At 39.2% G+C, this 15,042-nt stretch overlaps 1 protein-coding gene across 2 annotated transcripts in view; it reads left to right on the top strand.

The window, feature by feature from the left end:
* samd12 (sterile alpha motif domain containing 12) overlaps positions 1-15,042 on the top strand; it is a 161,268-nt gene that overhangs the window by 118,039 nt on the left and 28,187 nt on the right. Inside the window, exon 5 of one of the 2 annotated variants that reach the window (XM_020648461.3) lies at positions 4,592-9,831. The exons of the other annotated variant lie outside the window; for it this stretch is intronic. Coding sequence (XP_020504117.1) covers positions 4,592-4,623 — 32 coding nt within the window. The 3' untranslated portion in view covers positions 4,624-9,831. Of the gene's footprint in view, positions 1-4,591; positions 9,832-15,042 lie in introns of those variants that run through there. 2 annotated transcript variants of the gene reach the window in all.

Genomic DNA, 15,042 nt, shown 5'->3' with positions numbered 1-15,042 from the left:
ATCGAACTATTTGCATCTGTTTTTACAAACTATCCTTGACATTAGAGACATTCCTGTTGGTGTGTGTGTGTGTTTACTTGTGTGTGTGTGTGTGTATGTGTATGTGTGTGTGTGTGTGTTATGGAAGAGTTTTCAGAGCCCTGAGCATTTCTCACCATTGTCCGGAGACAAACAGGGGAGGGGGATTTGAAGAATCTTCTGAACATGCTGACAGCTTGTCATGGCTCCTCCTACGTCTGTAATGAATTTCAGCCTTTTGTGGTGTGTGTGGTCCCGCTGCACTGATAAGCTCTGGCACTAATACAGTTTACAATGAGTGTGTGTGTGTGTGTGTGTGTCTGTGTGTGTGTCTGTGTGTGGGCTGACATGATGTTTACATGCTTTGAGCAGAAGTAGTTTGATGCATTGCAGTGTTTGCCAATAATAATAATGATGATGATTGTTGTATAACAGTTGAGTTAGTGAGGCTGTTAGTTTGTGACTAAAATAGCTCCAATAGATCCATGGTGGACTGTTACTTATTTATTTAATTTATGTATTATACATAAATGTACATTCTTCATGTATAAAGTCAAAGTGCTTTACAGAGTTAAAAAACAACACATTTATAACATGGAGCACCGATAGCCTAGCGGTTGTGTCGCTAGCTTTAAAAAGACGTATTACATATTAGGTTAAGCAAAAACCAAGGCAGTAAAATACAACATAATATTAAAATAACATCAGTTTGGGTGATTACTGATAAATCATCCGCCCTGTGTGTCCACCAGTGTTAAAGCGATCTGAGGTCACTCTGCAGAGTCTTACCTTCAGACGCACACACATTCATTTATTGCTCTACCATCAGTGTGTGAATGAGAAGGTGTGACATGCGCTGTAAAAGCACTTAAATATACAAGCTCAAGTCCGTTTACTGTGTTTACGTCTGTAACGTTTAGCTGCTCAAATAAGAAGGAAGTCTTGGCTGGAAGTCATTTAATTGCTGAGACTGCACATTTAGCAACGGAAACTTTACAAGAAGCACTTCACAAATTACAAAATGCACTCCTTGATTTAAAATTATTACTGAATGCAGACAAAACTAAATACATGCTCTTTACACGAGCCAGAAATACCACAGACAATGACTTGCATATAACAACTCTGGAAGGTCACAATATTGAAAGAGTACCTCATTATGAATATCTTGGCATCTGGTTGGATCAATCCCTTTCATTTAAATTTCACATTGATACATTAATCACTAAACTACGACAGAAAATTGGAGACTTGTACAGAAACAAAGTGAACTTCCCCTTAGTGAGTAGAAAGCGAATAATTGAAGCCATCTTCCTATCTGTTCTGGACTACGGGGATGTCATTTATAGACATGCTTCTGCCTCCACCCCAAAATCATTACACACAGTTTATCACTCCGCCCTCAGATTTATCACTGGTGACAAATATTCCACTCATCATTGCATCCTGTACGATAAAGTTGGTTGGCCTTCACTAACAGTTAGACGTGAACGGCATTGGCTGCTATTTATTTATAAATCACTTGTGGGTAATCTACCAGCATACATCACTTCTTTATTAATCTGGGCTGATAATCAGTATCAGACTCGATCAAGTGACTGGCTAATGTTAACGGTTCCACATGTAAAAACGAACTTTGGGAAAACATCCTTCACCTATTGTGCTGCACACACCTGGAACACAACACAAAACACATTCAAACTCAATACAATGGTTACCATGGGTCAATTTAAAAACTTGATCACAGCTCACTGTACTCAGGAGTGTAAATGTTATTAACTGTAGTTACCTGCTTACTGCTTATTCTTCTGGTCTTATAATCTATGTATTTTATCTTTGTTGCTTTTTGTCTTTTTTTTGTCTCTTATTCGTTTTAATTGTACTCTCGACGCCATTGTAAATGAGGGCTTGCCCTCAATGATTTCTCGAGAATAAATAAAGGTAAAATGAAATGAAAATGAAATAATGCAACAGGCTAACACCGGCATTACCAAGAAGTAGACACCCCCCAAAACATTATATATATATATATATATATATACATACATATATTACCTTCAGCTTGATGATGGGCAGTAAATGCCCAATAGGTTCCGAGATTACCTGCACATTTATCTAATAGGGGCACAGACCACAAACTTTTTCCACCATGTGAAAAGTTTTTCTCCCAACACTTCTTTCCAAAAGTTTCCAGACATTATTATGAATTCCTACCTCTTTTTTTTTTTTTTTTTTTTGGCGCCATGTCGCAGGTTTCAGCTCCTACAGTTAAAAAATAAAATAAAATCACAAATCTGTTTCCTTGCACTTAGCTCTGCATCCACACACACACACACACACACACACACACACACACACACACACACACACACACACACACACACACACACACATGCATGCTCACTTACACACACACACACACACACACACTCAAACACACACAAGCTGTTGTCAGAATAGGGGCTGGCATGTATCTTTGTGCCTTGTCATCACATGCTCCGACTGAGCTCTAAATGTCACTTGTCTCTCTCCGCTTCATCTGCCTGACTCATCCTCCCTGTCCTCACTCTGCATTTCAAAATGCTTCTGTGTGTGTGTGTGTGTGTGTGTGCGTGTGTGTGTGTGCGTGTGTGTGTGCGACGCTGACATGTGCCGGTGTGTATGCATTTGATGGACACACTGCCGCTCTCCACCTCCCTTTGAACGTCGCCTGCAAGCACAATGATGCTCCCTGCATTGATTTCCCCGTGCCATACTATAATTATATCTCCTCTCTTTTTATTCGTCCTTCCCTCTCTCTCTCTCTCTCTCTCGCTCTCTATCCCTCCTTCTCTCTTTTATCCTGTCTCTCTTATCTCCCCCCCCCTCTTCCCTCTTCTATTTTTCTAATTCCATCCCCCTGATCCATTTTTATGCCTCACTGTTTCCATGCTTGTTATCTCGGCCCTTTCTCTCTTTTTCTTTTTTTTTCTTTCTCCATGTTTGATCTCAACTTCTTAATTTCCTTTCTCATCTACGTCACTCAGCTCAGCTCAGCTTCGTTTTGCACCAACCCTCCCTTCTCTAAGGGACTTTGCTTTTTTTTTGTTGTTGTTGTAAGATATTAATTTTATAATTTTGATTTTCCATTTCTGATTTTTTTCTTATCTTCTTTATCTTTTTTTAATTGGCAGATCTTGCCCTCTCACCAGATCGTTTTTTCGATGTTGAGTCTTTAAACACACAGCTTGGCCCGAGGTCTTCAAAATATGACGTTCTAAAAACCCCTCTGGTGTCATGTGTGGAAGCTTGCTCTGGCTTTGGGGTGATGGATGAGTTCATTAAACACACAAACTTTAGTCCAGGACTGATTTCAGTATAATCTCGGGAATATTTACATATTTTTTTGCCTTTAAAACATGAATGCTGCATCTTAAATGTGACTTTCCTTACATCATATATAACACTATATAAAGACCTTGTAAAAGTTAGAACTTAAGTTACACACTTATCTTTTTTAATAAAGCTGTTTATTCTTTTGGACAGTTGAGAAACCTTTAACTGTGTCCATCTTTGAAATCCCCCTCTCTTCATTTTTCCTCTTTGTTCGCCCTCTCTCTGCTTTTTTCCCCTCACTGGGATGTCTCTATCTTTGTGTCGTTTGTGTCGTCTACATACGCTTAAGTTTTCTCTAATTGTAATTCATGTAGCAGCTTGGTCAGAGAAATGTTGTTGGTAAGCAGCTCCATGTTGATCTATATGACAAAAACCTTATAAAATGTAATGTCATTAATTTACCTTCTAAACTGCTGAAACAGTTAAAAAATGAACATCATATGCTCTGTGTTTGTAATGTGAATTTTATGTAGCAAGCAAAATGGCCTTTGTAGGTATTGAAAATCAAATCATGATTAAACAACACCAGTTACCAAAATAAAATAAAGAAAGTTCCTGAAACTCGGCCTCTACGATTGCTTTCACACAAAAACTTGAAAATGATACACTGTCATTACAATTTAAAGGATAGTATGATAATACTGATGATAAGTGTAAACTCCTTTCGTGAGCTGAAATGAGTGTTTAGCTTCACTTTAGTGTTGTTTATTGCTGTTGTCATTTCTTTATTTAAAGGGATACTTTGAATATGATATGAATCTGTACTGACATTGGGTCATATAAGTATGACGTTTTTTTACGTCATCGGAGGTTCCTTTTCAGACTTAAAAAAATACAAAGATTTCACATCTCAGGGGAAAATGAGGGCGGGATGCACGACCATTCAAAAATACTACCAGGTTTCTAATGATACAAAGCTTAATGCAAATGGGTGAAGTATCCCTTTAACTACTGTTATTTTTTAATATCATCCAAATAAAGATATCAATCAATCAACACTCGACCCACAAGATAGAAAGTCCAGATTTAAAGCCCAGATCCAGACGATATTTCCCCTGATGATTGGCCAGAGATGATGTGATTTCTGTGTAATCTTATTGGTTACATGCATCTTCAGGTGATTGCTCTTTCCTCTGTTTTTCCCTAATCAACTCTTTCCAATCTTCTCTCTCTCTCTTCTGTTTTTTTTTATCTGCAGCATCTCTGGAGTGCTCTCCATCTTCACCGTAACCTGACGGAGACGTCCACCTTAAAATGTGATCCCTCATCTTCTCTGTGGAACAATCGCAGCGCTCCGTCTCATATCGTCCTTCTCCGACTGAACTGGAAAAAAAAAAAAAAAAAAAAAACTCCTGCCTTCTTTCCCAGCCACTCCTGAGAAGCTCCCACAAGTTCTGACTTGCTGTTTCCTCGCAGTCCAAACAATTCCTCACAGCTTCCTGGAATATGACCAAGAGTTTCCATCACAGGCGTCCCATCTCTCCGCTCATTTCTGACCTCCGCCGCCAAATCTGCACCACAACTCTCACGCTATAACTCCTACACTCCTCTCAGACATGGCGACACTCCCTCTGCCTCTGGAAGCAAGAGCCACAATAATGTTTTCCCCAGAATTCAACACTTTCCTGATAGAATTCAAAAACAAAGATACTCTGTGAAGTCGAGCCTTGTGATTGGATGACAGTTTTAACATTTTAGGGAACTTATCCAACCACGCTCATCCATCATTACAGTGAAGCAAACATTCCCAATCTGTGACCCGTGGACCAAATTTGGCCCCTAAACAACCTTAAGTCATGACTATAATAAAAAATGACTAGATCTGGGAAATGACGAAAAAATATCTGTAAAAAATAATCTCAAATAAGAGACATAAGCTTCATATTGTTTTTAAAGCAATGCAGAGCTAAACTCAGTTAATGAATCTGTAAAATATTTGATTATTATCAGACTAACAAACCTGCAATTCAACCGGTATTTCTGTTGTTTACTTAAGAAATGCATTTCAGCCAAGTTATTGTTCGATACAGTAGTATTTAAGAGTCTAACTTAAAAAAATAAAAAATTAAAGCTCCTGTGAGGAACTTCAATTTTTTAGTTAGGTATTTATTTTCTCTTTTCTGATCCTTTCATGTACTTTATGTACATGTAGGTAATTTTTTCTGATCCTAAAATCTTATCCTCCTTGGCCTTAGCAGTCCAATAAACTACTTCCTGTTTAAATCAGCAATAGAAAAATGTATGAAGAATGCTGTTTTTGAGAAATATCAAACACTACTAATATCTATATGATATTTCTCAATATTATTCCTGATGGTCTTGTTTACTTTTAAAGGTCATAAAGAAACATCAGCATTAATTTCAGTCTGATTTATAACCAACATTGGTAGCTTTAAATGCAACAGATTAATCGAAACGTCCATTTAAAACATGTTAGCAGTAAAACAGTGTTTTGCTAACACCATAAATTCCTTGCATCACAGGTCTGACATATGAAATAACATGTCCAGTACCTTGCCCCTTGTCCCTTGAGTAGGCCTTCAGTAAAAAGTGAAACCTATACATTCTCATTTCTACATTCAAACACAGTCTCTGGGTCTCTTTGTCGCATGTTAGCATCTTCATTGTAGCATTGTTTTTTCTTGAGGTTCACTGCTGAGCTTCCCTCCAAAAGACTTTCAGCTGTGGCTTCATAAAAACTGTCAACCAGACCTTACTATACACTTCTGCTTCCCTAATTCCCACAATGCAAAAGGACTTACACATCTAACACAACCATTGGTGTGTATTGTGCTCTTTCTCTCTCTCATTCTGTGCATAGATCCTGTAAACAGTGTTTCAAAAACTCCATATCTCTCCTCACTACTTCTCCATATTGTGGATCTCTCTCTTAGACGGTACAGGCGGAGAGGACTTCACTGTGAAAACAACCGACAGTAAAGAGTGGGGATAAACATTCAACATGGCATCACATTAGGTGCGGGTTAAGTTAAAGGCTCCCTGCGAAAAAATGAACGGCATCGTTGTGAAAAGCAATCTGAGGAGATGAAGCAGAACCTGGAGGAAAGAAAGGAAAAAAAAAAAAGGCCAGGATGAACTGCAATAAGGAAATTCCCTCGGTGTCTCTCTAAAAGCACCGTGCCAGCAGGTGAACTGAAACAAAGGCGAAAAGGGAGTGGCTGAAAGAAAGGCGAAGAAAAAAAAAAAAAAGGAGCAGGCAAAGCAAAAAAAAAAAAAAAAAAAGGGCTCCGAGACGCTTCATCTCGAAACTCTTAACCGCTAATGAGGGGAGAGAAGAAGAAGAAAAGACATCACAGATAACAAAAGAAGAGCCTTTTTTCATTTCCCCATGTAACGTTGACTCTTTATTGCTTCGTCCTCTTTCCATCTCACCGCTTTGAGACTATTTTTAGATGAGAAATATTGAAAATACAGTAGAAAGAAGACATGCTGTGGGCCAAGAAAGCTCATCATGGAAATGTTGTTTATCACAATATTAGGAAGAAACACTATATCCTATTTATCTCAAGACTCTGTTAATGTGAATAATGGCCACTCACTGTTGATATTTTAGGTATTTTAACTGCACTTAAAAGCACATTTGTCCATCAGGAAACAAATCATCTGTTACTCATCTTTGCCACTTTGTTCTTTGCGTGTAAATACATGACTGTAGCCAGGATTAACACCTCTGATATCAATATCAGCAGCTGGTTTTTAGTAGTGAAATTCATCAAAAACCTCTGATGTAGCATGAGATGTTGTCATGGTAACAACATCTTTCCTCTCTGGATGGGTGCTGTCAATCAAAAGGAGCATAAAAAAGGCTCCGCGGTTGGAGCCTTTGGGTAAAAACGGGGTCAAAGTCGGCCCCTGAGAGCTATCAGGTTTTAATGGGATTCCATTTGTACACCGGTCCCTGTGTGTCCAGCCATTCATTGTTTGGATAGCAGCGGTAGCCTCTAATGCAGCAGAGACCTGTGAGTAGATTGAAAAGTATTGATCAGATAGTCAGGACATACAGTCGGTCCGCCAGGATCACAAAAGCCTCCGGGAGTGTGTTTTGTGTGTATTGATGTGTGTGTGTGTGTGTGTGTGTGTGTGTGTACTGACAGTCACATAGGAATGGAGATGTTGGGGCTAAAACACAAGTGGCTATTTCACGGTCGGGTGGAGATGCTGTGTCCATGTCTGTCAAGGCCACAGGAGAAGGAAGAGTTGGGGGATGAAGCTTCCGTTAAGTTGGGAATTTCTCCATTCTACTATCAAATTGGAAACTGTCAATATTCAGACTGGGAGAAATGGTTTCCTGTCATAGGTAGCTGGTGACTGAGGTGTGAATTCATTCATGCAAACAACTCTCAGCAGGAGTTCCTGACAGTATGATAAAGCAAATTTATCAATATAATGAAGGGATATTAATGCTGGTAATCTAAAAGTTCCTCTCTTGGCATCGATCATCCTCCAAAAAAACGTTTTCTCTGCTTTAGAAAAATTATAGATTTATACATTCTCAGTGCTAATGAAAATGGTTTACCCACTAGTCCCCAGCGCTAAATCTCCCACCCGCCCCTTGGCTGATCACCTCCAGGTCGAGGCAAGTCGCCACATAATGTAATTTATGTAGGTCTATGCTCTCTACTAATCAATCCCAACATAATGTGAGACCCTCATGTCTGTGCAGCCAGAAGCCAGCTAGCTTAATTTAGTTAAATCCCACATAGCCTATGTACCAGCACTTTGAGAACCCACTAACATTAATAGCTAAATGTTTGATTGTTATTTTGTTAATTTGGTCTTTGTATAATCATAAATAATGTTCTGTCCGACACTCCTTACTATATCTGAGAATGAGAGAAACTGCATCTTGAAAAAACTGCTGACTCATTCTCTTGTCAAAGCTGGTTAGCATAGCCTATCATAACTCTTCTCAAGGGAACAAATTAGCCAACATTTTCTTCCAAAGATGATTAATTCATCCAAGAATGACACTGAAATACAGTATAACATGTTTATTCGATTGGCTGTACGTCAGGTTTTGTTACAATCCGACATAGCTAATCGGTTAGCCTACTTGTTTACAGTCTGTATGCTAGGCTAATGAACCTGCTGCTTATTGTGGGGCTTCACATTTGGCACATTAACAGTGGAGGGATAATTATATTTGTATGTAAATCTCTGACAAAAACCAAAGTGATTTTTTTTTTTTTCAAAAGTGTTAACTGCCTAAATTTAGATTAAATTTGTTTGTTTTGTTTTATTTGGATCCCCATTAGCTTCAGCATAGCGAGAAGCTATTCTTCCTGGGGTCCGCAAGTGTTGCTTAGCTGATCGGAAACGTTAAAGTTTGCAAAAAAGAACCTGGCTGAAGAAATGTCCGTTCATCCACTGATCGAACCTGGTGGGGAAAAACACACCAAGCTGACTTCCTGTGATCTTCCAGTATATGAACCACTTGCATTGGATTTCATCATATTTTCAATTGTGGCCCTGTAAAGAAAGAAAGAAAGAAAGAAAGCACTGTGTGTGTGTGTTACAACTTCAATGTGGGTATAATAGATTATTCAAGCCTTTGTATCAAAACATAACGTTTTCTTTCTCTTAGGAATTAATTTGTAGAATTTCCATGCCAACAGTCTAAACTTTGGAACAAGAACTAAACTAGCTTGCAGGTTTTTCCACTACAAACAAATGTAGCAGCGTGTTGTAGTGATGCATATGCCAGGCTGTAGCACTGTAATAACCCTGGATGTAGGCAGTAAAATATTGATCCTTTATTGTTAATCTCCAGAGTGTTTTCAGTGAGGAATAGATTTTGTCTTCAGAGGCATGAGGGAAAATTTCCACTGTATTTTGGCGCTGATATCCAGGTATAACCAGCCCCAGATCTGGCAACTGTGCCAAAATGTCCGAGGACTTGCCTCGGCTCGTATAGTCTGGCAGTACCCTGAGAGTGGTTTGGCACGTACTCATAGAAGCTGATCAACGATGCTCTGTTACACAAGAGAACGCCAGACTGAAAACCTCACACACATTATTGCACAAGAACTTTTCACACATGCTGGCACACATGTAAAACGCACATAAAGTCAGACTTTGTGTGTAAAATACGCATCAACAAGCACACGGACGCATCATTTCTAAACAGATTGGTGGCAAATAGTGACGCCATGCTGACACGTAGAAACAGGTGACAAAGCAAACATGTAAACAACGCCTCACAATCACAATCTAAACAGACGACAAATCTAAGATTTTAGTTTCGGCCATGTTTGACAGCACGTTTCGAAAGAGTGTTTTTGTAACCAACAGGCATGATGAGGTCTGTAGCTCCCCTTCTATCTACTTATAAGGTGCCTAATGATGGATATTAATGATGATATTGATACCATGTTCAGTATATAAATATCTATATATATAATAAACAGATTAATCATGTGTAATGTGTCCTCTATTTATTCACAGCAGGGTAGGGTGTGTGTTTGTGTGTGTGTACAGCTTTTCTCACAGGTAGCAGATGTACAGTGAGTTTGCAGAAACGATCACCTGACAGATGTGACAGATGTTGTTTCTGTCGAGCTGTGATGATGCAGCTCGGGGGAAGTCTCTCACGGTAAGCACACAGCAGCTCATCAGGCCTCTGGATTTCTGCAGGAGAAGCTGTGGATCACAAACAGAATGACTGTGAGTGTATGTGACTGTGAGTGTATGTGTTTATGAAGCTTTCATGTCATTTTAGTTTTTCTGTGTGTACTCGTGCCAAAAGGTCTCCCTGTGCTAAAGACATTTTAATCTCCGATTGTTTTGGTTTCTCATGGCGTTCTTTTGCCTCGACAATTTTCCCTCGCAGGCTTAAGAAAGCAAGTTAACACGAGTCCTAAAGAGTTTTGGAAATGTGGAACTGTTCTTTTCATGTGTGCACATTTGATTTATTTTTTTATAATAAGACAAAGCCTTGCTAGGAAGCTATGCTAGAGGCAGATTAAATGAACTATATTTCTAACTATATGTTGTTATAGATGGATAATCATAAATCTTTGAGGCTTCAAAAAACTACTTTTAACAATGTATTGAGACATTAGGTGAAACTTAAGATCCTGGCTGTGCTACATTTAACAAAAATGTATTTCAAAATTGCTTTCATCTCTTTGAAAGTAAAGTCATAGTTGCTTGATTTAATTTCAAGAAGCTAATTTTCCAAGGTATAACGGTCAATCCCACAACTACTGTGAATGGCTATTTGAATGTATTGAAATTGATGCTCAAGCGAAACACTCTATGGTACCTCTGCTCCGCATGCTGCAGTGTTGAGGGTGAGGTGAGGGAAGAGGAGGAGGAGGAGGAGGAGGAGGGGGATAACCAGCGTGAGGGATGAAGAGAAAGTAAGATATGACAGAAAATCGCTCGCACTCAGTCCCCTGCCGCCTCTCCTGAGACCTGCAAACACACAAACCTCAGCACTACGGGCTCTCCCACCGCCTGCTTGGATGAGATCTCCACCGTTTTCTTTTGGTCTCTGTGTGTGTCTGCGAAAATTTCCCCTCCACTGTTTTCTCACTTTGCCCTGTCCCTCTTTTTCTCTCCTTCAGTTTTGCTGTTCTGATTCTATCCATCACTCATTCTCTGTGTGTGTGTGTGTGTGTGTGTGTGTGTGTGTGTGTGTGTGTGTGTGTGTGTGTCAGGATCTGAGACTGCAGCTCAAACATGTGCTCTCTTTCATCTATCCTGTTTTCACTCCTCTTTTTCTCTGCTATCATTTCATGTCTTCCAGTTTTTGGCTGTTTCTATTTCTATCTGACTTTGTTTTCTTTGTTGACATGGGTATTCCAACGTCTTTGTATTTTCTTTATTTCATCTCTTTTGTGTGTCTGCCTCCTTCTCGGTCACACGTTCACGTTGAGCTCAAGCAGGCAACTGTATGAATTAAACATCTTAACACAGAGCACACGCTGAGCTTCTTAGGAGTGTCAGGATGAGCACTGGTACTCAGATTGGAGGGCTCTGGCCACACACCGCGAGTGTTTGTGTGTTCTGTGAGTGTCACATTATCACATGGCGCTGCGAGGGGATACCACACCAGTTTTCACTTCATGTTTGTTAATGTCAGAGGGGTTAAAGTGAGAAAGCTTGATGTGGCAGCTTTCGTTTAGTCAGGAATCTGTTGTAATCGCAGTATACGCTCTTTGAAAATGAACACAATCAAATCTGTGGGTTTGGGCGGGATCGTGGGCGGGTGTATCCTTATCTTTCAGTTATTGTAAATTTTAAATAGATTTGTTGCCACAGCTGTGTGATTTGTGACTTGTATTGAAAAGATGAAAATCAAACATTTATATTTTTCACGTTACCCTTTTTTTCCTTGAGCCTTTTTAGCTTTTTTTGTTTTTTTTGGAGTTTGGATAATGGACTACATTTATCTTAAAATTGCTAGTAAGGTACAAAGCAGGGCCGGCTATAGCTATTATGGTGCCTTAGAGGAGATCATGCCCCCCACGCCCAGCCCCCAATATTGACAGGTACTCTCAGAAAAAAGAAATGGACAAATTTGAAGAAATTGTGTTCTTCTATCAAAGGGGTTAATTTGTGGAATAGCTTTGTAAATTAATTAAGTTTGTGTAGTTTATAAAATTCATCATTTTCAAAAATAACTTGATCAATGCATTGAAGTATGACTGAATGCATATTTGGAGGGGGATTTTTATTATGGCAGAATTTAAGTCCTACTACTTTTTTTGACGGGAAACTTTCTCCGTCTTCTCTTTTTTTTCCACACTCTTTCAAAATGCTTTCCTTGTCTCCCCTCGCGTCTTATCTCTGCTCTTCCTTTATCGCGTTTGATTTCTCCGTACGTGTTGTTTTCGACCTGTGGTTTATTTCAAAACCATTCTTGCTTTAAACAACATCCCCTTCCCCCCCTCTTATTTCCCCTGTTTTATTCTCTTAGTTCATTTCTCAACTTTCTTCTTTTGTTTTTGATCTTTTTTTTGCTTTTTTTGTCCTTCTGCTCTTTCATCTCTCCCACCCTCCACCCAACATTTCTCCTCTTCTTTCCCTCTCTTTATGCTGATCCTGTCCATATGATTGATATTGAAGCGACTGATGTTGCTTGTTTGGCCGACGATCCCCTTCTTTATCTTTGTGTGTTTCTGAGTATCATTATCTCTACATGTGTCAGTATCCGTGCCCGTTACCGTTAGCTGCCTTATCTTTGCAAAAGTGTGCACACATGTGAAGTGGCACTAGGAGACTCTCTTCACCAGCTAAGCCTTCCTATCAGCCGTGGCTGTGTGTTGATTCAGTATAGATCAAACTGACATCCATCCGGTCATGAACTCCCAGCTCTGTCCCCGCTCTGTGCCCACCAAGCAAACAGACGTTTTTTTATTGTGTTTTATCTGGCCAGCTTTGTGCACAACTAGTGTCAGCACTGCAGAGGATAATGCACACTTTGTTACTCTGATTTACTGCGCCAACCTTTTTAAAGTTTAAGAGGTCTTTTACAGGTCAAAAAAGATGGTTGCAGATCGGATCAATTGGATGCTCAGTGTGCAGAGGAATAATGGGTCGGAGAAGACATTCAGTTCAGTTTACACTTTAAGGCTTGTAAAAGCTGCTTGAATCAATATTTATGTACAGACATCATGTTGTACTCTGAAAGAATCCAATCATACCTGACTTAATTCATTTATTTCAGACACATATGTCCAAATTAGGAGTACAGTTTTTACAGTTCACAAGTCCCTATAGCGATTCTAACCTGAAGAACCTACACATGTGAGAGTGTGGGCTGAGTAAGTGCCATATGATGTCATCTTTTAATCATTTTTTACAAACATTTAAAAAACAAATCCAAAGTTACTAACCTATGTCAATGAAAAATCAAAGTAATTTCTTTCCCCCAGCTCTAAAAGCTGTTTTAGTGTTTTTTAATTGATTGTTTTTAGTTTTACGGCATACAGCTGTAAAAGTTTTAATCCCTCTAGCAGAGACTGTAAAAAAACATGGACGTAGTCTCAGTGATGTCAAACATTGGTTTCCGACGCGTCATTTTGAAGTTCATTGATGGTGTTGTTTTATCGAAAAGTGCTACCCATCCTGATGTTTTACCATGCGGCTCTGTGCAGTACGCGGAGCATTACTTGATAGCGGCTTTTTTCATCCATCGTGAAATGCTTCGTCTAATTTCTTAAGCAAAGGTTTTTATTATAGAGTATCAAATGCTTCCCCCCACACTTTGATAATGAATATGGAGTGAGTTTTGAATAAATATGTTATTTTGTTATGGTAGCATTTTTGGACAAGGCTGTAAATCTCGACAAAACAGCTTCTTGGAAATGCTGCCTTTTGACTAACTTTTGTTCAACCTATAACAGGTAACGAGCTGAAGCTGAGGCGGGTCTAAAGCCTCCTGACAAACAGCGACATTCATGAAATCAAAACAGTTGAGTTATTATAAAAAAATACTTTAGACCCCCATACAGGTTGTGTTGATAAATACATGAACTATTCAGACCAAAACTGCAATTTGTGCCAGGCTGAAAACATGTTTATTTATGCTAACAAAATGGACATTTTAATATTGTTTGTGTATTGGACTTCCGGGTCTTTCAGAGCCAGCCTCAAGTGGACACTTGAGGAACTGCAGTTCTTTCCACTTCTTGCATTGGCTTCATTTCTCAACCCTCAGAGGTTGCTGCTTGCCCTCCAGCTAGAAAGGGGTATCTTTTTCAGCTAAATAGTTTTTATTGATCTATTATTAACCCCCAAAACATCCAGTTATCCGCTCATTTACCCCTTTCACACCTTTAATGTTGTGAGAGCTATTTTTATCCTCCACCTTCTGAAAGTAAGTTGCAGTATGTTACTTAAAAGGAAGCAAGCCTCTTAAAAGTCCCATGTTTATTTGAGTCATCCTAAAAACCCTAACCACCACTCCAATTGGGTACTTACACACCTCTCATCCTGCTTCCACTTACCTAAACACCACATGAAGAAAATAAGCTAGAAAACAGCATCCAGAACTTGTGCTAGAGGGCTGCATTTAGCTTATCTTTATGTCGGGCCATTGAACAAGCTTCCATATCTGACAACTCTGAGAACAGATTTGTATTTCATAATGGCACACTTAAGATGCATTTCTGTACAAATGTAGAAAGGAAACTTGTAAATAGGGAGATAATGTGCAATAATATTCTCATTAAAGTCTTTATGTGCTTAAATGTAAAATAAATCAAGTATATCCTCTGAAAATAACTCTGTGAGTCATGACTGTCTACAATGGGTGTAACACCCGAGTCCCACTGTCTGTGATGTTTTCCGAGTTTTCCGAGTCCTATCTTCAGTTTGTTTACATCGCCAGGACGGCCGGCTGACTCCTCCCCTCGTGTATAAAAGTTGTTTAATTGAGGGACTAGAGAAAAGAAGAATAACATACTGTACTCACTGTTTAACTGTGTTTCTAGATCACGCTCATTTCAGGTAAATTTACATGCAGTGTGAAGATACGAGCATAATAAAGATCGCTAGCATTAACATGCTAACACGACAATACACCGCAAGTTGTTTTGGTTTCATGCTGGTGCTCAAGAACGACACCTGCTGGATCAAAAAATCGCATATAAAGCCTTTAAGATGGATTTCTGTACAAAT

The sequence above is a fragment of the Labrus bergylta genome, chromosome 19 (assembly GCF_963930695.1).
Source record: "Labrus bergylta chromosome 19, fLabBer1.1, whole genome shotgun sequence".
Lineage (NCBI taxonomy): Eukaryota > Metazoa > Chordata > Actinopteri > Labriformes > Labridae > Labrus > Labrus bergylta.
Note: the sequence above shows the minus strand (reverse complement) of the source record. Positions and strands in the feature narration are given on the sequence as shown.